General features: G+C 54.7%; 3 protein-coding genes across 3 annotated transcripts; 1 reads left to right on the top strand and 2 right to left on the bottom strand.

Moving 5' to 3' along the window:
• Positions 1–961: 961 nt before the first annotated feature.
• On the bottom strand, positions 962–1,656 carry LOC136478196 (basic blue protein-like). Its single transcript, XM_066476551.1, has 2 exons — positions 1,466–1,656; positions 962–1,363 (listed from the first exon to the last, which is right to left on the bottom strand). The coding sequence occupies exons 1-2, from the start codon at positions 1,644–1,646 to the stop codon at positions 1,158–1,160; spliced, it is 387 nt and encodes a 128-aa protein (XP_066332648.1). The 5' UTR covers positions 1,647–1,656; the 3' UTR covers positions 962–1,157.
• A 7,922-nt stretch (positions 1,657–9,578) lies between these two features.
• On the top strand, positions 9,579–10,112 carry LOC136454370 (uncharacterized). The gene has a single exon (XM_066454820.1). The coding sequence runs from the start codon at positions 9,579–9,581 to the stop codon at positions 10,110–10,112; it is 534 nt and encodes a 177-aa protein (XP_066310917.1).
• Positions 10,113–22,330: 12,218 nt separating this feature from the next.
• LOC136454359 (zinc finger A20 and AN1 domain-containing stress-associated protein 7-like) lies at positions 22,331–22,882 on the bottom strand. The gene has a single exon (XM_066454809.1). The coding sequence runs from the start codon at positions 22,880–22,882 to the stop codon at positions 22,331–22,333; it is 552 nt and encodes a 183-aa protein (XP_066310906.1).
• Positions 22,883–25,903: the final 3,021 nt, after the last annotated feature.

Here is a 25,903-nt window from a genome sequence, read left to right as displayed (position 1 = left end):
ACATGTATAGGTATTGGGCCTTCGTGGGCCTTCAGCGTGCAGTCCGGTCCCCGCGGGGAGCGGGATGGGGGGCTGCATACCATCCCCGCCCCCGTGATACCGACGGGGATAGGATTTGGCCCATTTAACTCCCCGTGGGGGAAGAGATCTCTCCATCCCCATCTCCTAATGGGTGAATTCTCCGTGGGGAATCGGGGAACGGTGCCCCGTTGACATCTTTAGTAGAGACATGACTACTTGGTCTTTGAACAGAAACAGTTCCAACTCAATTAGCTCTATGTACAAGTTATTGACTAATACAGGCACCAATTTCCCATAGAAAATTTGGCGGTTTAAACAACCTTTAAAAATTAAAGTCTTTATGTGGTTCCTTAAAAGAGGTGTGATACTAACTAAAGATAATCTTGCTAAGAGAAAATGGTAGGGAAGCAAACTTTATAGCTTCTATAGTGGCCATGAAACAATTCAACACATATTCTTTGATTGTTATTTGGCAAAGGCTCTTTGGTGGTGCTTATTTGTTGTTTTTGGTATTGTTCTACCTATAAGTGTTGTGAACCTTTTTGAAAGTTGTTGTAACGTAAACAAGGAGAAAAAGAAAATAGATTGTATTTACTAACGGGGGCAAGTTGACAAGAAACAAAATTGTTTTTTGACAATTGTAATAAATCTAAAACTTTATACAGGACCATCATTGGAGTCAATTGCAGTGTTGTGATGACAAACTAAGTTTATTTGGCATATAAGACTGTTTTTGTTTCAAGCATTTATGTCCTGTAATGTAATAACATTGGTTTGATTCCTCATCCGTGAGGATGAAGCCGGATGTTTTTCCATCATCTAAAAAAACAATGCAGGACAGAGGTTTATAATCCAGTAGTAGAAACTAGGGAAAGTGGATTGATAATAAGTTGATTTGAGCAAACTTGACTGAAGAACCGGACCAGACCAGACAACCGGAGCATACATACATCACTCTGTTTATTTGTAAGTTGGTACTGAAAATGCTCTGAAATGAAGGCCCATCCACCCATGTATCCAAACCCCTCGCGAACTACTACTACTGCAGTCGCAGGTGCGTGGCCGACGCTGGAGAGTGGAGAGCAAGCAACGAGACGGCGTGACCTCGCGTCTCGCCGTTGAAGGCGGCAATCCGATCAGTGGACGTTGATGGAGAGCTTCATCCCGGACGCGCACGCCCCTTCGGCGTCGCAGATGAAAAAGAACTGGCCGGACTGCCCCAGCTTCGCAGCGACTGCGTTGCCGGAGCTCAGCACCTGAGCGTTGTCCGGCGACACGCAGTCGTCGAAGCTCTGCTCGTCCACCAACACCACGTCCTGCCCCGCGTTGTTGGGCCGGAACACTGCGAGGTGCGAGCCAACCAGGCAAGTTAGTCACCACGCGACGCCGTGGCGGCGTCGTGCCCTGGCAAGTGCCAACCACAGTTACGGTTACATGTACGTACCGAGCGTGTCGCCGACCTTGAACTTCTTGCCGCTTTTCCAGGCGTCATAGTCGACGCCGACGTCCCAGCCGGAGTCGTCCCCGACCGTGAAAGTCTTCTTCGCGGTCGCCGGGACGAGCAATGCGGCGGTAGCGACGAGGACCATGGCTGCAGCTGCCAGCAGTGTCTTACGGGAAGCCATTTGACACGGAAGTGAAGCGGGTGCCGGGGCCGGTGCGTGCAGCCTTTGGTGTTTGTTGCCCGGCCGACGATCGATGCTGCTGTGCGTGTTTGGCATCAGAGTTGAGCGCACATGTATGTATATATACACCACCTGATCCTGACCTGACCACCGGGTAGCCTTGGCTGCTTGGCAACAGGACGATTGTGTCCAGCGGTGTTTCCGATGCGACTTGCACGGCAGACGACGACGACGTCACGACACGGTCCGGGTGGCCTGGATTCGTCGTCTCTTTGGCAGGGCGCATGGGTTCGTTTGTTGGACGCAGAGATGATCCATTCAACTGTCACAAGCATGGCGGTTAGTGAGCGCCGGCGGATCCAGCACTGGGCTAAAGCCTAAAAGAGGAATCTGACTACTCAGCACTTGGGTGTTTCACAGCATCTGACACCCGAGTGTTGGATGCCACCTAAACACATGATTAAGAACAGAAATAAAATCAAGTGTTTCTGATCCATAAAACAATTGATTCTCATAACCACAGGATCCAGATCAAATGAACCAAATACAAGTTATCAAAATAATACAAAAATATTAAACAAAAAAATCCAGATTATTTGTCCGGAAGCCAAATTAAAAGATTCCAAAAGGGAACCAAATTAAGCAGACAGAAAATAAAAAACCAAGAAAAAGATCATATAACTATTCAAGTAATTTTGACAATTCTTATTTACAAACAACCAATTCCAAGTGAACACAGAACTTACACACAAACAGAAATAGTAAAATATGACCTAATGAGATATAATTCGCAACTACTCAACCAATGCAGATTAGACGTATACTGAGTACGTCGCGTATTTGTCCTTGGCACGCGTTGTTTGAATAACAGTTGCCGCAGCAAGATGACCACGAAGATATTAAAGACGGCTGATAAGCCGGCTGAAGCTGATTTATTATGAGAGAAAAATACTGTAGATTCTAATTGATAAGCTGACTGATAAGTTCAAGCGAACATGCCTTAGATTCGAGCCGTGCGTCTGCTGGAGAGGCAGCGCCCAGCCACCATGCAGTCATCCTCGGCCTGGCTGCGTAAGCCGGACATCTTTGCCGTCCAATTTTTTCAGCTTTGTACGGCAAGCGTTGAAAGGTCCTAATATGGTTAGGGGAGGTGAATAGCCTATTTAAAAATCTGCAAGATCACTAGAGCAATTTGATTAGTACGATAAATAGAGAAATATAAATTTGCTCTAGCTCTACAAGGATTGCAAGCCACCTATCCAATAATTCTAGTTGCTATGATCACTAGGCACACAAGAGGCTATGTTGCTACTCACTAAGAGCTCTCAAACTTGCTACATTAAAGAGCTCCACTAGATGAATTTAAGCTACAAAGCAAGCTCTTAATTCTACCTACACTAAAGAGCTTGTTACAACTAGTTTGCGGAAAAGTAAATGAGTGAGTAGGATGATTATACCGCCGCGTCTAAGAGTGAACCAATCACAAGATGAATACCAATTTAATCACCGGAAGAATACCAAAGGGCAAGAGATAATCATTTTTTCTCCCGAAGTTCACGTGCTTGTCGACACGTTAATCTCCGTTGTGTCGACCAACACTCGGTGGTTCGGCGGCTAAGAGGTGTTGTACGAACCTCGTCTACACAATTGGACACCGCAAGAACCTACCCACAAGTGAGTTAACTCAATGACACGAGTAATTTACTAGAGCTACCTTGCAGCGCTTCGTTGGGAATGTGCAAGACCCCTCACAATTACCGGAGCCGACCACGAACAGTCACCAACATGTGATGAAGCCCCTCCGCTGCTCCAAGCCGTCTAGGTGACGTCAACCACCAAGAATAACAAGAAATCCGCAACCACAACGATCTCCAAGTGCCACTAGATGCAATCACTCAAGCAAATGCACTTGAAATCACTCCCAATCTCACTATGATGATGAATCAATGATGGAGATGAGTGGGAGGTGTTTGCTTAGGCACACAAGGATGTTAGGAATGACAAATTGCCAAGAGAGATACCTTAGAGCCGACCAAATACTATTTATAGACGTCCCCATACAAATAGAGTCGTTAGAGTCAAGGATGGGGTTTTCTACGAGATGACCAGACGCGTCGGTCTAGCGTCCGATCGCTCCCCCCCCCCCAAGCCACTCAGCGCTCGCCACGTCACGCGATTCAAATTTGACCATTGGCGCTTCTGTGCGCGCGCCCAAAGTAGTGACCGGACACGCCTCTCTGCTTGACTAGACCCAGCGACCTCCAGCGTCCGTTTAACAACAGAGAGCTCCCCGAGCGTGAAAATGACGACTGAACGCGTCAGGATAAGGATGACTGGACACGCTAGTGCGTCAGTTCCTCACAGCGCTCGCCCCTGAGCTGGCATCAGCGTACGTCAGCACGCACCTGACGCGAGGCCTACACGTCCGATCGCCACTCGTGCCACCTCCGCAAAAGATGACTGGACGCGCAGGTGCGAGTTAGCCAGCGTCCGGTTAGTGCTGCGCCACTGCCCGAGAGCCAGGGTTTAGGATCGGACGTGCAAGTCCCCTGCGTCCGGTCAGCACCATTCGCCTCCTTTTCTTTTTCTAAGTCCTCAACCGCTTCGCCCTTGCTTCCGACTTGCTAACCACAAAGTGTGTGCACGTGTGTTAGCATTTTTTAAAGCATTTTACAAGGGTCAAAGTTAGCACACTAGGTTCCTAAATGCATATGCAAGAATCATGTCACGTAGTGGCACTCGATAAACCGTTTAGCCAAATATTTCCCCTCTTTATAGTACGGCTATCAATCCTAAGTCACTAACACCCTCTATGGTGTCTTGAGTGCAAAAACAAAACCTATCTTATACCTTTACCTTAATCTTCTCGGTTTTTGTTTTTCTCTTTCTTCTTTTCTAAGTTGAGCTTGATCATCTTCATTTCATGTCCACCTCCATCACCATGGACCTCATCTTACTCAATCACTTGGATTGAATCACCTTTTCTAATTCACACACTTAGATCAAAGGTTAGTCCTAGGTTTCATTAATTATCCAAAACCAAATTAGGGCTTTCAAGCGTGTGGCCCCACCTGAACTTGTAGCTTATGGTGAGGATGGAAGCCAAAAGCAGATCTAATATCAAACTAGAAATCGTGTAATGGATCGGACCAAATCACCCGAGTGATGTATAGCTTTACTGTAAAAGATTATTACAGCGGTAGCGGTAGCCGGCGTGCTCAAGCTATATATGTCGTGTCCAAGTAGGTGCTTGAAGAGAGCTCATGGTTACGCGCCTGCGAGTTCTTGTAAGGGAGACACTAGCGCCTAGACGTCCGACCCCAGGAGGTGTCTGGGCACAACTCCCACTCAGCCTATAACGTATCTGGTTCCACCCGTTCGATCAAACCCACAATAGACAGGACCGCCCGAGCCCGTGCCTTGCTGCACGCACATAGGAGGGGACCGCCCACGCCCCGCTACCATCCAACCCTGCTTCCTAGGCTCGCCACCGCGCCGCGCTCCACCCCTCCGTTTCCCACGCGTAGGCACGATGTCTTAGCAGCTGTTGCAGGTGGGTTCTATTGTGACATGTGCAACACCTAATCAAACTCTTGCAACATCTAGATAAAACACTTCCAACATACGTCTGAAACAGTTGAAACACTTGCAACAAACGTTTGAAACACCAGAAAACCAGGTGTGTAGCCATTACAAAATATATGCAACTGAAAATACTTGAAAACATACGCTTGCAACATGCATGTATATACAACATCTAGATATATACTTTTGCAATATCCAGATGAGAGACTTGCAACATACGTCTGAAACAGATGAAACAATTGGAACATACACTTGAAACATGCGTATATAGTCATTGCAACATGTGCAACATCCCGATCTATTTTTGCAACACCGGTATAAAACACTTACAACATATATCTGAAAATTTTGAAGAATACTATCGGGTACCATAAAACGGGGTACCCCGAGCGTATACCAAAAGAATCACTTAAACCCCATAAAAAACAAGGCCAAACGGTAAGCCATTTGTTAAACCCCGGCCTCATCCGAGCCCACCGGCTCTCCGCCTCGCTCCTGGCCTCGTGTGGGAGGTCTCGGCGGCCTACCAAACCTCCACCTCGCGCGAGGCCTTGCAGAGGGGGCCTCGATGGGGAATCGATTCTCCGTCTCGCCCGAGGCCCCATGCATAAAGCCTCGGACGAGATGTCGATTCTCCGTCTCGCTCGAAGCCGGCTCGGCAATAACCCGTCGCTTCTGCCTCGACCAGGCTCCCCAATAGAGCGTCACGTCCCATTAATGCGCCAACCACTCCCGCAATCCCAGCCGGATGACGACTCGACACCGTAGAGTGGCCGACGGGACAAGAAGTCACATCAACGTCATACCGACCAGGACAGGGCGCGGCGGGGATTACCGGGCACTGTTCTCTGGTGCTGTGCCTATGATCAGCGCCTGCACTACACTGTGCCACCTAACCCCTGCCCTAGAGACAACGCGGCATGGGGAGTCAAGCCCGGGACACCGTAGCCTCAGAATCAACGTATGAGACCAACTACTCCCTCCAAGCCTCGGCAATCTACTTCAGAGGCTCGGCAACCCCAGGATTCACGACTGCCGAGCTTCCCATGATGGTTCGGCCTCGGCACCAACTGAACCTCGGCTTCTCGCGTAGTCAACACACAGTGACCCGCACACTGATGGCCACGCCCGCTTCAAGGTAACCCTGGAGCTCCCACGACGCACACGATCGGATGTGACCGGCGCCTCGCACCAGTACTTCAAGGATGGGACTACTCTGTCGCCCACGCCGTCACAGTAATAGGCTACAGGGCTCAGACATGCCGCCTCCGTTCGCACGACACCATGTAGCTAGCGAATGTATCACCCTGGTCCCCCCTTCAACTATAAAAGGGAGGGACCTAGGCCGTTTCTAGGAGGGACGGACGATTAGGCCTATGCCCACGCAACGAACTCACACACAAACGCATAGACGAACGCTCGAACTTCCCCGTTGCCTGAGATCAACATCTCAAGCAATCCACGCCGCCCCATGTAGAGACCTAGGACTAGCTCCCTCTCTCGCTCTGCTTGTAACCCCCTACTACGAGCACTTTGGTGCAAGGAATATAAGATCGATCTCTCAAACTGGACATAGGGTGCTCATTACCCAAACCAGTATAAACCTTATGTCTCTTTGCATCACCACCCGAGATTGGGAACACGCAGTACAAATTTACTAGTTGGTTGAGGGCTCGCCGATCCGAAACACCGATAGTTGGCGCGCCAGGTATGGGCCTCTGCGTGTCAGTTTCGTTGTCCCAACAAGTTTCGGATGGCAAACCCTGTACGACCGCTACGTCTCGGCACGATGATCTGGTTCGGGAGTCTAGAGTTCATGTCTCTAGGATGTGAGTATGATATGGTACTTCTCACACCCCGAGCCCCACCGACCGATGACGACGTCACGCACCCACAGCCTAGGCCCAGGCAGCGCCCGGGCGGCCACTCTCGCCGTGCTCGCTAGGCACGACGTGAGCGGGGTCACCCTGACACCACGCGAACTCAGGGCGACACGCCGCTCTCCATCGGTGTCCCATGCCTAGCTGTTGGCACGAGGTCCCTTGTTGGGGACCTGTCTAGCCTGAGCCTGGACAAGGGAAAGACGCCGATGGCATGTGGCAACGCCTTGTCATCAAGCTCTACCCCACCACCTCCTGAGGAGCTAGCTCCAGCGAAGCAGAACCCGGCGATGGCACCATCTCGGTACCCCTTCGGGTTGAGAAATGTCGTCGCCTCCTATGCTTATGCCTACGTTTCTACTCACGCGGAGCCCTCAGGACACCACCAATGTTTCGCCCTCGACTTCGGTACCGCGACTTCGACTCACTCCCACGCTGACTCCTCGAAGGAGGACGAGGCATGGGCCGGAGCGAATTTCTCTGGACTTCGTGACCCTGAAGCCATGCGTCGCTTCTTGGCCACGAGCGACTACTGCTTTGGCTACTCTGACTTCGACGATGAAGGCACTTATGATCCCGCTCGTGAATGCTTCCACGTCGGACTCAAAATGCCAAGCATGGGCGATGAGGATGAGGGGGCAGGCGATCGCACCCCGCTTCGCCAGGGAACGGGCGGTGCCACGCCCTCACGCATTGTCCCACCAGCAGCGTAGAATGAGAACCTTGCCCTCGGACAGCTTCGATGCCCGGACCTAGAGCAGCTCCGTGAGCTTTAGGCCAAAGTCGAGCAAGATCGACTCCTTCTGCAATAGCTCCGAGACACTCTCGAGTAGGAGCAGCAGGGTCGCGGTGACGACGGAGGAGCCCGATGGTGGGCCCGCAATGTCCACCACCACATCAACGATGATGAAGGGGGCGAGCATCCTAATGTCGTGGCTACGGTGATGCTAGTCCACACGATGCCCGAGCCCTCTACCACGGAGGGGCGACGGGTCCACGGCGAGCTCTAGGATCTCCTAGAGACCGTCGCACTGTAGCAAGCCGAGAGTTCCACCTCCCGACGGTGTGAAGCCGCCTCGGACCTCCCCTCGACACCGCATCGGTAGGATAGGGAGGCCTCGGTTCGTCCCGAGCCTGCTCGGGCACCGACAATCAACAGGGTCCCCTTGCTGCATGATTGCCTCAACAACCGATGTGAGGCACGGGACGACCACGAGGTGGTCAGCAGGCGACGACGCCACGATAATAAGGGGCCCACCCGTGTCTACTATCCACACCGAGGCGGCCGCTACGACAGTGGGGAGGACCGCAGCCCCTCTCCTGAACCGCCCGGCCCTTGAGTTTTTAGCAGGGCCATCCGCGGCGCTCAGTTTCTAGCCCGGTTTCGCCAACCGGCCAACCTCACGAAATACTACGGCGAAACCAACCCCGAGCTTTGGCTGGCCGATTACCGCCTGGCTTGTCAGCTAGGCGGCATGGACAATGACCTGCTCATCATCCACAACCTCCCCTTGCTCTTGTCAGACTCGGCACGAGCCTGGCTCAAGCACCTTCCTCCCTCATAAATCCACGACTGGCGTGACTTGGTTAGGATCTTCGTCAGGAATTTCTAGGGCACGTACGTGCGCCCCGAAAACTCCTATGACCTTAAGAGCTATCGCTAGAAACCGGACAAGTCTCTCCGAGACTTCATCCGGCGCTTCTCTAAACAATGCAATGAGTTGCCCAGCGTCGGCAACTTAGAAATCATCCAGGCTTTCCTCTCTGGCACCACCTGCTGAGACTTGGTCCGAGAGTTAGGCCAAAATGTGCCGTGCTCAGTCGCCATGCTCCTCGACATCGCCACCAACTTCACCTCGGGCGAAGAGGCAGTTGGAGCCATCTTCCTCGACAACGACGCCAAGGGGAAGCAGAGGGACGAGGTCGCCGAGGCCTCGGCTCCCTGCCTCCCTAGGAAAAAGAAAAAGGGTCGCTAGGGGAAGCAGGAGATCCTTGAGGCCGATTTAGTCACGGCCGCGGAGCGCAAGAATTGCCGAGGCCTAGGGGCCCCGAGCTCTTTGACGACATGCTGAAGAAGCCCTGCCCTTATCACCAGGGCCTGGTGAGGCACGCCCTCGAGAATTGCACCATGCTCCGACGTTATTACGCCAAGCTCGAGCTCCCCGACAACGACACCAAGAAGAGGGGCGTCGGCGACCGGGATGACGATAAGGACAAAGGGTTCCCCAAGGTGCACAACGCCTTCATTATCTTCGGCAGACCCTCAGTGTGCCTTATGGCATGCCAGCGAAAGAGGGAACTCTGAGAGGTCTTCTCGGTTAAGGTGGCCACTCCCCGATACCTCAACTAGTCTCGGGAGGCGATCACCTTTAATCGAGATGACCACCCCGACCATGTCCCGAATCTCGGGCAGTACCCACTCGTTGTCGACCCGATCATCGGCAACACCTGACTCACCAAGGTGTTGATGGACGGAGGCAGCGGCCTCAACATCCTCTATGCCAACACCCTGGAGCTCCTAGAGATAGACTGGTCATGGCTCCGGGGTGACGCCGCGCCTTTCCACGGCATCGTGCCAGGGAAACGAACGCGACCCCTCGAGCGCATCGACCTTCCCGTTTGCTTTGGCACCCCCTCCAACTACCGCAAGGAGGTCCTTACCTTCAAGGTGGTTGGGTTCAGGGGAACCTACCATGCCGTCCTAGGGCGACCGTGCTATGCCAAGTTCATGGCGGTCCCCAACCACACCTACCTCAAGCTCAAGATGCCGGGTCCCAACGGCGTCATCACGATTGAGTCCACGTACGAACATGCATACGACTGTGACGTTGAGTGCATTGAGTACGCCAAGGCTCTCATGGAGGCTGAGACCCTCATCATCAACCTTGACCAACTCGGCAGCCAGCTGCCCGAGCCCAAGCGTCGAGCCAGGGCTTTCGAGCCCACGGAGGCCGTCAAACTTGTCCCAGTCGACCCCGCCTACCCAACGACCGGGCGTTGAGGATCAGCGCCACTCTCGACTTCAAATAGGAAGCCGTGCTCGTCGACTTTCTCCACGCAAATGCCGATATGTTCACATGGAGTCCCTCGGACATGCCGGGCATACCGAGGGAGGTCGCCGAGCACGCCTTGCACATATGGGCCAGCTCCAGACCAGTGAAGCAGCGCCTACGCTGATTCGATGAGGAAAAATGCAGGACCATCGGCGAGGAGGTGCAGAAGCTCTTGGCGGCCGGATTCATCAAGGAAGTATCCCATCTAGAGTGGTTGGCTAACCCCTTGTTAGTCAAGAAGAAAAATGGGAAGTGGAGGATGTGTATCGACTACACCGGTTTGAATAAAGCCTGTCCGAAAGTCCCCTTCCCATTATCCTGAATCAATCAAATCGTTGACTCCACTATGGGATGCAAGACCCTGTCTTTCCTTGATGCGTATTCTGGTTACCATCAAATGAAGATGAAAGAGTCCAACTAGCTCGTGACTTCTTTTATCACACCATTCAGCATGTACTGCTATGTAACAATGCCTTTTGGCCTCAGAAACATAGGGGCCACATACCAGCAGTGCATGACCCAGGTCTTTGGCGAGCACATCGGGCGAACCGTCGAGGCCTATGTGGACAACATCGTGGTCAAGACCAGAACGGTCGGGGATCTCGTCGATGACCTAGAGATAGCCTTCAACTGCCTTAGAGAGAAGGGCATCAAGCTCAACCCCAAGAAGTGTGTGTTTGGGGTCCCCCGAGGCATGCTCTTGGGATTCATAGTCTCAAAATGCGGCATCGAGGCCAACCTAGAGAAGGTCTCGGCCGTAACCAGCATGGGACCAATTCGAGACCTCAAGAGAGTGCAGAGGGTCATGGGATGCCTTGCGGCCCTGAGCCGCTTCATCTCGCGCCTTGGCGAAAAGGGCTTGCCTCTGTACCGCCTCTTGAGAAAATCTGAACGCTTTTCTTGGACCCCCGAGGCCGAAGAAGCCCTTGCCAAGCTCAAGGCACTGCTCACCAATCCTCTTGTCCTGGTACCGCCAGCCAGGGACGAGGCCCTCTTACTCTACGTCACCGCAACAACCCAAGTGGTCAGCGCGGCCATGGTAGTGGAGAGACAGGAAGAGGGGCACGCTCTACCCATCCAACGACCTGTTTACTTCATCAGCGAAGTGCTCTCCGAGACCAAAACGTGCTACCCCCACATCTAGAAGCTGGTCTATGCTATAGTCTTGGCCCGGCGCAAGCTGCGTCACTACTTCGAGTCCTACCCACTGACCATGGTATCATCTTTCCCCTTGGGAGAGATAATCCATAACCGGGAGGCCTCGGGTAGGATAGCCAAGTGGGTCGTCGAGCTTATGGGGGAAGTCTTGACTTTTGCGCCTTGGAAAGCGATTAAGTCTCAGGTCTTGGCCAATTTTGTGGCTAAGTGGACCGACACCCAACTGCCACCTGCTCAAATTCAGACGGAGTACTGGACCATGTACTTCGATGGGTCCCTGATGAAGACCAGGGTAGGCGCAGGTCTGCTCTTCATCTCGCCCCTCGGAGTACACATGCGCTACATGGTTTGGCTCCACTTCGCCTCCTCCAACAACGTAGCCAAGTATGAAGCCCTCGTCAACGGCTTGCAAATCGCCATCGAACTTGGGGTACGGCGTCTCGACGTCCGGGGCAACTCGCAGCTTGTCGTCGATCAAGTCATGAAGGAGTCAAACTGCCTCGACCCCAAAATGGAGACATACTGCAAGTTGGTACGTCGCCTAGAAGACAAGTTCGACGGTCTTGAACTCAACCACATCGTGCGGAAATACAACGAGGCCACGGATGAACTGGCAAAGATGGCATCGGCATGGGCTCTAGCCCCCCAAACGTCTTTGCCAGAGACCTCAACAAGCCTTCCATCGACTACGCCTCGGCAGCGGAAGAGGGCCCGCCAGCCGAACCCACCGTAGGGCTCGACGCCCCCTCTGCCGCCGAGACTCCTTTAGTCGAGCCTGAGGTCATGGAAGTCGACACGGAGCCTCCCCAGACCGACCAGGACATGGACTGGCGAGTCCTGTTCCTTGATTGGCTCACTTGTGGAGAGCTTCCTACTGATAGGACCAAAGCCCGGTGGCTTACGCGACAAGCCAAAACTTACGTCCTCTGCAACGGCGAGTTATACCGATGAAGTCCATCTGGCGTCCTCCAACGATGCATCACCACTGAGGTAGGCCAGTCCCTACTTTGGGACTTGCACGTGGGGGCTTGCGGGCACCATGCGGCACCTCGGATTCTCATCGGAAACACCTTCCGCCAAGGGTTCTACTGGCCGACGGTGGTTGCTGATGCCACCAAGTTAGTACGCTCCTACGAGGGATGCCAGTACTACGCACGGTAGACGCTTCTCTTGGCCCAGGCCCTGCAAACCATCCCCATTACATGGTTGTTTGCCGTGTGGGGCTCGACATGGTCGGGCCTCTGCAGAAGGCCCCCAGGGCTACACCCATCTACTGGTAGCAATCGATAAGTTCTCCAAGTTGAGGCTCGCCTGATCAATCAAATTAAATCCGAGCAAGCGGTGCTGTTCTTCACAGACATCATCCACAGGTTTAGGGTTCTGAACACCATCATCACCGACAACGGGACATAGTTCACCGACCAAAAATTCTTAACATTCTATGACGACCACCACATCCATGTGGCCTGGTCAGCCATAGGACACCCAAGGACAAACGGCCAAGAAGAATATGCTAACAGCATGATCCTACAAGGCCTCAAGCCAAGAATTTACAACCGATTGAAGAAATTTGGCAAGAAATGGCTCGCCGAACTCCTATCGGTCATCTGGAGCCTGAGGAACACTCCAAGCCGAGCCACGGGGTTCACACCTTTCTTCCTGGTCTATGGAGCCAAGGCTGTCCTCCCCACTGACTTGGAATATGGTTCCCTGAGGCTATAGGCCTACAACGAGCAAAGCAACCGCACCACCCGCGAAGACGCCCTCGACCAACTGGAGGAAGCCAGAGATGTGGCGCTACTACATTCAGCCAATTACTAGCAAGCCCTACGGCGCTATCAGGCCCGGCGCATTCGAAGCCGAGACCTGAAGGTAGGCGACCTAGTGTTGAGGCTAACGTAGAGCAACAAGGGCCGCCACAAGCTAACCCCGCTGTGGGAAGGACCATACATCGTCGCTCAAGTGCTGAAGCCCGGGACCTACAAGCTAGCCAACGAGAAGGGTGAAATCCTCACCAACGCTTGGAACATAGAATAGCTACGTCACGTTTACCCTTAAATTTCCAAGCATTGTATACATTGTTTCTCAAAATACAATTAAGAAGCGTTCTTCAGTTATTCTAAATCCCCGAGAAACCCCCCGAGCCCCATCACAGGCCTCGGTAGTGCGATAACATCACAAGGGAGACACGGCTCTGCTTCTGCAGAACCGAGCCTCCCATAGGGGCTAGATGGGGGACTCCCCCCTAAGCCCCACACACCATTTTTTAGTCGTTTTTCGAAAAAAAATTCCTACACCAAACTCTCTAGCACGCTCTGACAAATCGGTTGTGAAAAACCCAAGGACCGAAAGTCTGTCTCGGGGCCAAAAGGCCAGTAGTGTCACAAGACGGCCTACGCCTCCGGGCTACGGCACTCCCTCACCACCTTTCACCTAAGGGGCGGCTTAGGTTCCAAAGAGGTTTTTTTGCAAAAGACATCTGATCAGAGACAACACAGGGCAAAGGCTCAGAAATACAAGAAAAACGATTAAGAAGCACGAGTACTTTAAAAAAGGCCTCGATAGCCACAAGCGTTATGATACAAAGTTAATCCCTATTCTATTTACATGGCCTCTTGGGCCCAGGTCAAGGCTCAGGGCCTTCAGCGTTGGCAGACGGTGGGGGAGGGACCACCTCCTCTTCGAACAGCTTAGCCAGCGCCGTGCCGGGGCCCTCCGCTGCCTCTATCAGCTTCGCGACCACCTCGTTAGCCTCCTCATCATCATTGGGCAGGACGTAGCCATCGCTGATGGCCTAGAGGTCAACACCGATGTAGTGCGAGGCGATGATGGCCAGCGCGCGCTTGACACCCGTGTGCAGCGCTCCTCGGAGCCGCTCGCGCACTTGGCCGCTCAATGCGATCAGACGACTCCCAAGGGAGCAGCCTGATTGAACCCCCTCGACCTCCAGGGCCTCGCAGGCAGTACGGGCGGCACCTTTCAGTGCATCGTGCTCCCCGATCTCGGTCTCGAGCACCGCCTGCACCGCGACGGAAGCCTCGGCTGCCCGGGTGACCTCCGCCTCCAACTCTGCGCCACAGGAAATGGAATGGGGTTGAGCGCAAAGGAAACAAGCCAAATAGGGGTAGAAGCCTACAGGACTCACCCTTGGCCTTCTGCTCCCAGCGTCGAGCCTCGACCCGAGAGGCCTCGGCTTTCTCCTTTGAGCGCTGGGCCTCAACCTAGGAAGCCTCGGCCTTCTCCTTTAGGCACTGGGCCTTAACCCGAGTAGCCTCGTTCCCTAGCTCTGCATCACACCAGGGAGTTAGGGGCCGAATACAAGAAAAACAAACTAAATAAAGGGAACGAGACTCACCCTCGGCCTTCCCCCTCCAGACCACAGCCTCGGTCCGAGAGGCCTCAGCCACCTTAAGGGCCACATCCAAAGCGCCTTTCGTCAGCTGGTGCGCACTCTGCTCCACCCCTAGCTGCCCAGCAAGGACCTTGTCCGAGGCCGTGGCTTCTTCTGCCCAAGACCTGAAGGCATCCCGATCACCGGCCACGCGGGTCAGCTCCTCCTTCAACTCCTTGACCCACGCCACCAGAGGGGCGACCTGCTCCTAGGCCGTGGCTGCCTCGACCTTCACATCGGCACAACGAAGGCACAGGTCCTCCACCTCTGTGCTCCATGCTGATAGGAGCTCGTTGGCACCGGCAAGAAGGCCCTTCTGCTGCTGGAGTTGGTCCTAGACGTCCCTCTCCTGCCGGAGAAAGACCGACTTCCCGAGGGACCGGGCCTCGAGCTCCTGGGGAAACAGAACGGGGGTCATTCACTACAAGAAAACTCAGAAAAAGATAACACCACATGAGAAAAGAAAGCATGAACCTGGGCGACTCCGGGCAGATCGTCAGCCACCACGGACAGCGCCGTCCATAGTGACCACTCTGCCAGCTGGCGGTATTGCTCGAAGGTGTCCTAGCGCCCACCCTTGGCCGCGTCCTCGAGGGCGAACAGAGGCTCCGCCTCAGGGTCATCCCGGCTCTACCATAGGACACGTGGGTGATCCCACCCACGGGGCTCGGGTCGTACCTGTGTGAGGGCCGAGCTTCCCTCGCCCAGGGTCGAAACCGGCTATTCCACGGCGCTGGCCACCTCGGCGTCGACCACCTCCTATGCCCGAGAAGTATCGTCGGAGGAGATCGAATGGACCTCCACCTCCCGGGCGTTGTCCCGCAACGACGACAGGCCTTGAACCAAGGGTGCCACCAAGGCCTCCGCCGCCTTTATCTCCACTTCCTGGGCTGATGGCCTCGCCATGATCACATCGGCCTCGGTGGTCCTGGGGGCTCCAGCCTCCGCCATCATAGCCTCGGTGGTCGCAGGGGCTCTGGCGCCCGCCGCTGCGGCCTCGGTAGTCATGGGCGCCCCGGCCTCCGCCGCCTCGGCCTCGGAGACCGTAGGGGCCTCGACCTCGGTGGCCTCGGCAACTGAGGGCACCTCAGCCCCATCTGACTCATGGGCCTCGCCCTCGTGGGGCGGAGGCGCTCCCTTCCCCGTCTATGTCGGGGCCGCCTCAGCAGCCCCTCCTTGGGCGGTCGGCTCCTTCAGGTCGGCCCTCGCCGACGCCATGCCACGTTGTAGGGCGGCTTGCACCTCTGCCACCCAGTGGGTGGTGGAGCTGGGGTTCACCTTGAACGCCTTAAGGGGCGCCAAGGTGGGCACCTCCGCAGGTCGCTTCCGGCTAAGGACAAAACACTTACAGGGTCAACATGAGACAAAAGAATGAACGGAAAAGGATGTGGCTCCACCAAAAATACGCTTACCTCGAGCTGGGCTGTAACCACTTTGGCACGGCGACCCTCGTCTGCAAAGGCGGTGGCGGTGGTAGAGGCACGGCCTCTGTATCCGTCGGCGCCGACTGGTCTCGATGAACCCCGGCGCCCCCTCGGTCCTCTACGGGGGCAGTTGCGTCGCCCCCGCCACCACCTGCTCCACCACTACCGTCGAGCCCACCGGGTTGACAGCATGCTTTAACAGTGCCCGTGCCTCAGGCGTGTCGGCCTCGGCCCCGAGGCAGGTGAGTGCCGACCCCAGGTTAGCTCCTCCTCCTCCCCCTAGGAGCGCCGGGCTACTTGCCGACGCCCCGGGCACCGTCTCCCCGATGTTAGGGAGATGGTCCAGGGGACCCTGCCCCATCTCGCCCTCATCATCTCCGTCCGAGGCATCCATCGATAGCGACGGCGATGGGGACTCCTCCAATGGGAGACCATCCTTCCTTTGCTACCGGTGGCGCTTGTCCAGTTCCTCGCGTGCAAGGATCTTCTTCGTGCGCTTCGCCACCTTGGCATCCTTCTGCCTTTTTTGCGCCTCGGCATGCACCCGGTTGATTGCCCGCCGCCTCGCGTCCTCGGAAACAGGCGGTGGGGAGGCTCGCACGTCCCTCATCCCCTATAGGAACGGCGAACATGGGTAAGGGAATAAGAAACAATGAAAAACGGGGAGGCCTCAGGGGCTGCAGCGGCACATGACTTACCAGCGAGAGGAACCCTCGCAATGGGCGCATCGCGAAGGGGGTCAGGCCACCGCCCCTCAGCTTCGCCTCCACCGTCTCCCTCACTCGATGAAGAATTTCCTCGTCGGAAAGGGCGGAGGTAGACATCTGGATGCCCTCGATCGGCTCATCCGGCCTCATCTCGAACAGGCGCCGCCACCGAGCCATCAGCGGCAGCACCCTCCAGTGGTGGAAGGCGGCCACGACCACAGCCGCAGTAAGGCCACGGTCTCGTAGCCTCTCCAGCCCCTCCAGGAGCGGCTGCAGCTTGGGCTGATCCTCCCTCGGGACGTCATACTTCCACCTCTCCGGGCAGCTCCCCACGATCCGCCCGGTGTAGGGGGGAAGTCCACCATCGTCATTACAAAGATAGAACCAGCTCGTGTACCATCGGCGATTGGTTGACGTGAGCTGGGCCGGTATGTAGAGGTGCTGATGGTCCTGGTGCACTTGGAGAGTGCAGCCACCGGCCCTCACCGCCTTCCTCATGCCCGACGTACCCGTTAGCTTGGTGGTGTGCCTACCCGGAGGAGGTGGAGCCATAGCTCCCAATGGGGAGCAATCCCCAGATACCCCTCGCAGACAGCAACGAAGATGGCTACCTATGCGATGGAATTGGGGTTGAAGTTGTGGAGCTCCATGCCATAGTAGTGCGAGAGCACCCACATGAACCGATCCGTCGGAAAGCCGAGGCCGCGCTCATGAAAAGACACGAAGCTCACGACATAACCGTTGCGAGGCCTCGGCTCTGGCTCGCCAGACGGAGCGATCCACTCTGGCCTGTTGGGGTCGGTGACCGGATGAAGAAGCCTACCATCGACGAGCGACTGAAGCATCTCCACGGTGATGTCGGATGGACCCTAAGGGTCCGCCTCGATGACAACAATGTCGCCGGCCATGAGTGCAGTGGAGGGTTCGACTACGGCTGTGAGTCCCTCTCCCCCTCTCTCTCTCCACCTCGCCTCTCTCCCTTCTTCCTCCCAGGGCTCTCTGCTCTAGCGATGGCTCAAAGGCGGCAAAGCTAATGTAGGCAAGGTAAGGAGGGGAGGGGCGAGGCTCGTTGCATATTTATGTAGGATGCAGGCAAAACGGACGGGCGATAAAATCGAGGAAGTTTCCCTTAGATCCAGCATGGTTAATCCCGATCTGATTTTACCGCCCACGTGCCCACCTTTTCCTCATTAATTGTGGGAACAGTTACGTCCCATCCACTGACACCACGTCACGTCCGATCGCAGCAGCGACAGGCGTCGTTCCGCCTCTCCGAGAAAATCGCCTCAAAAGGCGCGCCGGCCATTGTCGAGCCGATGGGGGAGATATCCCCCACCCTATTCCTTTCAGACGAAGGAACTGGGCACCGAGCCCATTACGGTCCAGGGGTTTGAAGGCTGGGCCCCTAAGGGTTTCGACAGTCGCCCTAGGGCAACAGAGTTAGGGACGACCGCGGGCGAGCCCACATGGGGCCGAGACCCAAGCAAGCGAAACGCTTGGGATGCCCTAAGTCGTGTCCGAGACCGGTAGGGAGGTCTTCGAATGGGATTCCACCGTAGGGAGGCACCGAGCCACCGGGGCCCAGCGAACGGACCTAGCACCCACTAGAGAAACCCTCTGGTACTCTTGGAGTGCGTCTCTAGACTGCTAGCCGACCCCCAGCGAACGGGGCATGAGCCTCCACTCAGACTCACCCAATAACAACTCACCGGAAGTGCCACCGCTCGCGCCCATCGAGGGTAGCTTGGCATATTCCAGCCCTCCTTCTGAACAAAAATGAAGCGTGAGGGTTGTACAAAAAGCCATGGGAATCCCTAATAGCCCTCTTGCTCCGTGTAGAGGCTAAGGGGCTCTTCCTGCAACCTTGCCGAGACCCAGCGACGCAGGCTCGCATTGAAGGGGGCTCGGCAAAACAACCCCTTCTTCCGAGCAAAAAGGACGCTCGAGGGTCATTCAAAAAGCTAGGGGAACTCCTGACGGCCCTCTCGCTCCGTGCAGAGGCTAGGGAGCTCTTCCTGCAAATATGCTGAGACCCCGTGACCCAGGCTCACACCCGAGGGGGGCTCGGCAAACAAACCCTCATGCGCGAAGGGCGTACAAAAAGCCAGGGGAACTCCTGATCGCCCTCTTGCTCCATGTAGAGGCTCGGGGGCTCTCCCTGCAATTTTGCCGAGACCCAGCGACCTAGGCTCACACACGAGTGGGCTCGGCAAAAAACCCCTCCGTCCAAACGAAAAGGATGTGCGAGGGTCGAACAAAATAGTCGGGGGGGAGGGGCCCTGACCGCCCTCTCGCTCTGTGCGGAGGCTCGGGGGTTCCTCCTGCAGCCAAGACAAAGACAAGCGACCCAAGCCCACACTTGAAGACCCAAAAAAACGTGATAAAGGGCATCGAGCCCGTTACGGTCTAGGGGTTCGAAGGCTGGGCCCCTAGGGGTTTCGATAGCCGCCCTAGGGCAACAGAGTCAGGGACGACTATGGGCGAGCCCGTACGGGGCCAAGGACCAAGCAAGCGAAATGCTTGGGACACCCTAAGTCGTGTCCGAGATCGACAGGGAGGTCTCCGAATGGGATCCCACCGTAGGGAGGCACCAAGCCACCGGGGCCCAGCGAACGGCCCCGGCACCCACTAGAGAAACCCTTTGGTACTCTTGGAGTGTGTCTCTAGACCGCTAGCCGACCCCTAGCGAACGGGGCACGGGCCTCCACTCGGACTTACCCAATAACAGCTCACCAGAAGTGTCACCGCTCGCGCCCACCGAGGGTAGCCTGGCATATTCCACCCCTCCTTCCGAGCGAAAAGGAAGCGCGAGGGTCGCATAAAAAGTCAGGAGGACTCCTGATCGCCCTCTCGCTCTGTGCAGAGGCTCGGGGGTTCTTCCTGCGATCTTGCCAAGACCCCGCGACCCAAACTCGCACTTGTGGGCTCGGCAAATACGATAACATCTCTCGGTCAACGTGAGAAAAAGGCCCTGGAGGAATAAATCCACTCCCCCAGGGCCTCAGGGGCTACATCCGGCGGGTGCGCTCGCGCGCACCCACCGAGGCCTCAAAGTATGAAACACTATTTCGCCAGGAGCTACCGTAAGTCAAGCCTCGCCAAAACCTCAAGAAGAGCGCTCACACTCTCCCTGAGGCTCAGGGGCTACTGTCGGGTACCATAAAACAGGGTACCCCGAGCGTATACCAAAAGAATCACTTAAACCCCATCAAAAACAAAGCCAAAGGGTAAGCCATTTGTTAAACCCCAGCCTCGTCCGAGTACACCGGCTCTCCGCCTCGCTCCTAGCCTCGCGCAGGAGGTCTCGGCGGCCTGCCAAACCTTCGCCTCGCGCGAGGCCTTACACAGGGGGCCTCGATGGGGAACCGATTCTCCATCTCGCCCGAGGCCCCACGCGTAAAGCCTCGGACGAGATGTCGATTCTCCGTCTCGCTCGAAGCCGGCTCGGTAATAACCCGTCGCTTCTGCCTCGACCGGGCTCCCCGACAGAGCGTCACGTCCCATTAATGCGCCAACCACTCCCGCAATCTTAGCCAAACGATGGCTCGACACCGTAGAGTGGCCGACGGGACAAGAAGTCACATCAACGCCATACCGACCAAGACAGGGCGTGGCGGGGATTACTAGGCACTGTTCTCTGGTGCTGTGCCCACGATCAGCGCCTGCACTACACTGTGCCACCTAACCCCCGCCCCAGAGACAACACGGCATGGGGAGTCAAGCCCGGGACACCGTAGCCTCGGAATCAGCGTATGAGACCAACTACTCCCTCCAAGCCTCGGCAATCTACTTCAGAGGCTCGGCAACCTCGGGATTCACGACTGCCGAGCCTCCCACGATGGTTCGGTCTTGGCACCAACTGAACCTCGGCTTCTTGCGTAGTCAACACATAGTGACCCGCACGCCGACCGCCACGCCCGCTTCAAGGTAACCCTAGAGCTCCCACGACGCACAGGATCGGATGTGACCGGCGCGTCGCACCAGTACTTCAAGGACGGGACCACTCCGTTGCCCACGCCGCCACAGTAACAGGCTACAGGGCTCGGACATGCCGTCTCCGTTCGCACGACGCCGTATAGCTAGCGAATGTATCACCCTGGTCCCCCCTTCAACTATAAAAGGGAGGGACCTGGGCCATTTCTAGGAGGAGGGACGGACGATTAGGCCTATGCCCACGCAACGAATTCACGCACAAACGCACAGACGAACGCTCGAACTTTCCCGCTGCCTGAGATCATCATCTCAAGCAATCCACACCGCCCCACGTAGAGACCTGAGACTAGCTTCCTCTCTCGCCCTGCTTGTAACCCCCTACTACGAGCACTTCGGTGCAAGAAATACAAGATCGATCTCTCAAACTGGACGTAGGGTGCTCATTACCCGAACCAGTATAAACCTTGTGTCTCTTTGCATCACCATCTGGGATTGGGAACACGCAGTACAAATTTACTAGTTGGTTGAGGGCCCGTCGGTCCGAAACACCGACAAATACGATTGCAACACGCGCTTTCATCGCAATATCTCCTTGCTGTTTGGGAATGGAGGCTCGTCAGCGCGTGGAGTTCATCAGTGTAGAGCTCGCCGGTAGCGTGGAGCTCGCTGATCCGGTGGTGAAGGCCGCGGCAGGTCCGATGGAGAAGGTCACGGCGGATCCACGCGCTCTAGAAGGCCACTGTGGGCGAGAGGTGCAGTGGAAAGGGATGAAGATGGGCTACCATGCTTTGACACGGTGGAGATGCTGTGTGGCGAAGCGCAGGCGCGGTGAAGAGGGAAGTGTAGTGGAGAGCACGGTCGCCGAGACAGTGGGGTGCATGGTGGAGCGCGGTCGCGGAGCGCTGCAGGGAGGTGAGCTTTTTTAAATAGTTGGAGGCGAGTGGGTGAGCGGATAAGAGGTGGCCGTTTTGTTGGCGCAGACGGCCCACCATCGGAACGTCGACGCGGACGGACGTCCTATACCAAGTTCTTGTAATCCTGTACGCCTACTGCTATCGATCTGTTGATGACGCAGAGAACGATGCAAAGCCTACATACGTCTGCGGTATTCATATGGAGACATGAGACGATCTCTGCCGACGCGCACGTACGGTGGTGCACCGTGCACGGCGGCCATCGTCCAACTAGACTAGATGAGCCTATCCGGCAGATCGATGGATTAGGGCGTATCCAAAAAATTTTGGATTTTGGCTCAATGTAGCATTTCGTTTGTATTTACTAATTAGTGTCTAATTATGGACTAATTAGGTTTAAAAGTTTCGTCTCGCGATTTCTCGACCAACTGTGTAATTAGTTTTTTTTTTTCGTCTACATTTAGTACTCCATGCATGTGCCGTAAGATTCGATGTGACAGTTACTATGCAAAATTTTTTGGCAACTAAATGGGGCCTTATTTACAAAAGCCAAAATCAAACACAGAGTCTAGTGCTGCCTGCAAACTACTAGCTAGCTCCTGTGTCACACTGGTCGATCGTTTCTCCTTGCTGTCATGTTCAAATCTTGGCGATCTTGTCGGCGACCACGACCGGGTTGTTCTTGGCGATCCGCTCGCGGCCGGCGCTTTTGTAGTCGAAGCCGCATTCGTGCTTCTCCGCGTAGCGGTGCGCTCCGCAGAAGGTTTCCCCGCAGCAGCACCGGAACCCCAGCAGGCCCACCTTCTTGCGGCACGCCGAGCACCGGTTCGCCGCCGGCTTCGGGGGACCCACCGGCTGCGGCTCCGTGGACGGTGCCCAGGCCGCGGCTGCATCGGCGCCTCCGTCAGGGGACGACGTCGACGACGCGACAGCGGCTGCGGCGCACACGATCTTGACCTTCTTCTCTGCCGGCGCCGCCGTCCGCTCTGGCGGCGGCGTGTCGAAAACAGCCTGATGCATCTTCTTCTCAGCGGTGGTGGACGCCGTCGCCGTGGCGCCGGCGGCGTGCTCGCGGTAGCACTTGGAGCACATGCCGCCGGTCGCGACGTTGCCGAAGAACCCGCACCCGTTGGCGCACATGGCGGCGCCGCAGTCCTCGACGACGTCGATCCTCTTCCGCTTCTGCGCCATGGCTAGCGTAGCGTGCCGATCGATCGGCGACGTCGTCTTTCGCTTGTACGGGCTGTGGCCGAGCACGTTGTGGGCGACGGCGACGAGTTTGCTCGCGTCTCGAGCTTGGCTTTGCTGTGTCGGGGTTGCTCCTTGCTCGATCGGGTTAATAAGGTTTTATATGCAGGCGGCGGGGGCGTGGCTGGTTGTGAGTTTTCTCCCGTTCGGATCAATAGTCCATTCGTGACACGGAAGCGGATACGGTGTACCGTGTACGATGCATGTAGGATTTGCTGGAACGCTAAGGTCGCGCGATTGCATGCTATTTTGAGCTAGGATCCTTGCCCGTTTGATACAATCCTTTTTAAGTACAATTGATCTTGCCGCGGCACCTCGCCTCCTCGCCGGTGGGAGAGGCTCAAAAAGGCTTTCTTCCTCGTTCTTCTATCCTCTCTCCTCTACTTTTCCCCTCCACGAACCCCAAATCCCTCAATCTGTGCATGTTTTGCACCTGGGGCTGGATCCGTGCGGGGAGGGACCGGATCTGTGCAGCTGCTGTAGGCGTTGGCCGTGGCGGGCCTTCAGGCGCGGGGCTTGGCCGTGGAGGCCGTGCGGGACTCGGCGCTTGAGACCGGGCCGTGCGGGGCAGCTACGAGGCGTGCGGAGGCCTTACGCTTACGGGTCTACCGCGCCGGACGCGGGGCTCCGCCTGACGCCGTCTCCGGGGCTCCGGTCGCGGGGGCACCTGGGTCGTTTGCCATGAAGGCGCCGACCGCGGGGGCTTCTGCGCGACGTCTCGGTCGCATGAGGCCACACGCGCTTCGTCAGCATGGATCTGTGCACGGCGCACGAGTGCTGTGTGGGGCCGTCTGCCGCTTGCTGTGAGACGCGCGGAGGTCGCCACGGTGGCGGCGCGGCGCACTCTGCGAGGCTGCGCGGGCTTCAGCGCAGGAGGTGAGAGGCCCGCACAAGGTTGCTATGATCCTCTTGGCCTCCGCTGTTGTTGGTTCACCTTGTGGATACTTTGCGGTTGGCGTTGTCCTCTCGGACGGATGCCTTGTCGTTGTTGGCGTTAGTTCATCGACTACTCTTGGTGGATGCTTTGCCACCGTGACTTTGGTTCGCTCTGTAGGCAACTTTTGTGTTGATGTATTTTCTTCTCGCTGGTTTTGGCTAGTAGGGTTTTGTGGATTGGGTTCTTCCCCTTCTCTATTCTTTCTCTTTCTTTTGTGTTGGGGTTGCGTTCTTGCTTGATAATCTGGATTACTTGGATTGGTTGTATCTCGTTAAACTCTGCTTCCTCTTAATGAAAAATGTGTCACACGAACACGATTGAGAAAAAAATCTACATGGTAACCTACAATTAGCCGGCCAGGATCACAGGTTAACAAAAAAAAATCATACACAATATTCTAACACCTTGTTTCAAAAAAATATATATTTCTAACACGTCCCTTGATCACAACTTATCTATGAGTATCAATGTGAAGTTGTGGGCTAGTCAGTGCCTTACCACCCTGTCTTTGGTTCCGGGACGGGATGTAAGCGATCCCAGATTCAAAGGCGGTTGGATAGGAGTCAAAGGGGATAGGGTCATCCTCGTAGAGAAATATTCCTTTAATATGTGTATGTCCCTTAAAATGGAGGCAAGCAAACTCGTCCGACTTGATAGAAGAAGATACATGAAAACACTGGAAGCTCGCCAGGCTCATGGACAACGACAGGGAGAACGATGAGTCCAGGCGACAGTAGGCGATCTAAATAGCCATGAGGTGCCTGTGGGGAGGAAGGGTAGCATATGGGCGGACGAGCATATATATTTCCTTGGAATTTTTCTTGAAATTTCAAGGTTCATGACCCTGGTTGGTTGACGGCCAGTATTAAGAACTAGTTAATAACTAAAATTAAGATTAAGATGTGGCACTTTATAGATTTCCTATATACTTTTTATTTGGTACACTCTTTCCACAGGGGTTATCGGTTCAAATCCTATAGTTGGCCTTTTTCTCTATCGATGTTGCATATGAAAATTATTCTTTTTTCTCCAAAATAAATGGGGAATCCAAGGTCTATTTACCTAACAATTTTACTAGATATACACAACATAAAAATAAATAATACATATACAAAAAAATTGAGATGTTGACGAAATTCTATTTTTCCTATTACTCTACTAGATTTTAGTTTGTTACCCTTTAGTTTGAATTTCGTTTTATTCTATATGTAAATAGAATAAAATTTATTGTGTAGAATGAAATTTCAACGAAATAGGAAACAAATATTCATGTCCAGTTATCACCGAGGTCTCTTTTGAAGGAAATACACCGTTTGTGAGATTTGACTCACTAGAAAACACCTAAATCTAGAAGTCTAGAAAATTCGTCTTCAAGAAAAACATAAATTATGCTTTTAGTATGGTACGATAGAACGACAATTACTGCTAAACATGCCCGTATAACTGGAAAAAGAAAAAGATCAACAGATCACCTCTTTTCGGTTTGCCAACATCACATAATAAGCTTACCAAATGTTTGGCAACTTTTTTTTGCCCAACCTTTAATAATTTCTGCTTACCAAATCTTTGGTGAGGTAAATTATTTTGGTAGCAAGCCAAGCAGCCATTGATTTACAGATTTACATAGATTTCCATGAATTTGTTTTGAAGTAATTCTCGGTACATGCTGTTGACCTGGCTCTGTTGCTAGGTGGCCTTAGATGATACGAAGTATACCGCAAAACACAGCCCAATACAAAATTGGGCTGGATAGGCTCTTTTGTTGTTCTCAATCCTGATCCGTCCTAATTTCGACCCAGCTCGTCCATACCCAACCCTTCCTTCCCCTAAAAAGTTTTCCAGTGCCTATACTGGCAGCATCGAAATTATTTTCTTGTAAAACACCCATCTCCGCCGCCCCCCCCCCCCCCCCCCCCCCCCCCCCATCCCCTGAATTTTTCTTTCTCTTGCTTGACAGCTCTGGACTTGTCTCTATGCTCCCTTTTCTTGTTTTTTTCCCTCAACTAGCAAATGTACTTGTATTTTGC

Source organism: Miscanthus floridulus, chromosome 1, assembly GCF_019320115.1.
Source record: "Miscanthus floridulus cultivar M001 chromosome 1, ASM1932011v1, whole genome shotgun sequence".
NCBI lineage: Eukaryota > Viridiplantae > Streptophyta > Magnoliopsida > Poales > Poaceae > Miscanthus > Miscanthus floridulus.
The sequence above is the reverse complement of the archived record's forward strand: the minus strand, read 5'-3'. Positions and strand labels throughout refer to the sequence as shown.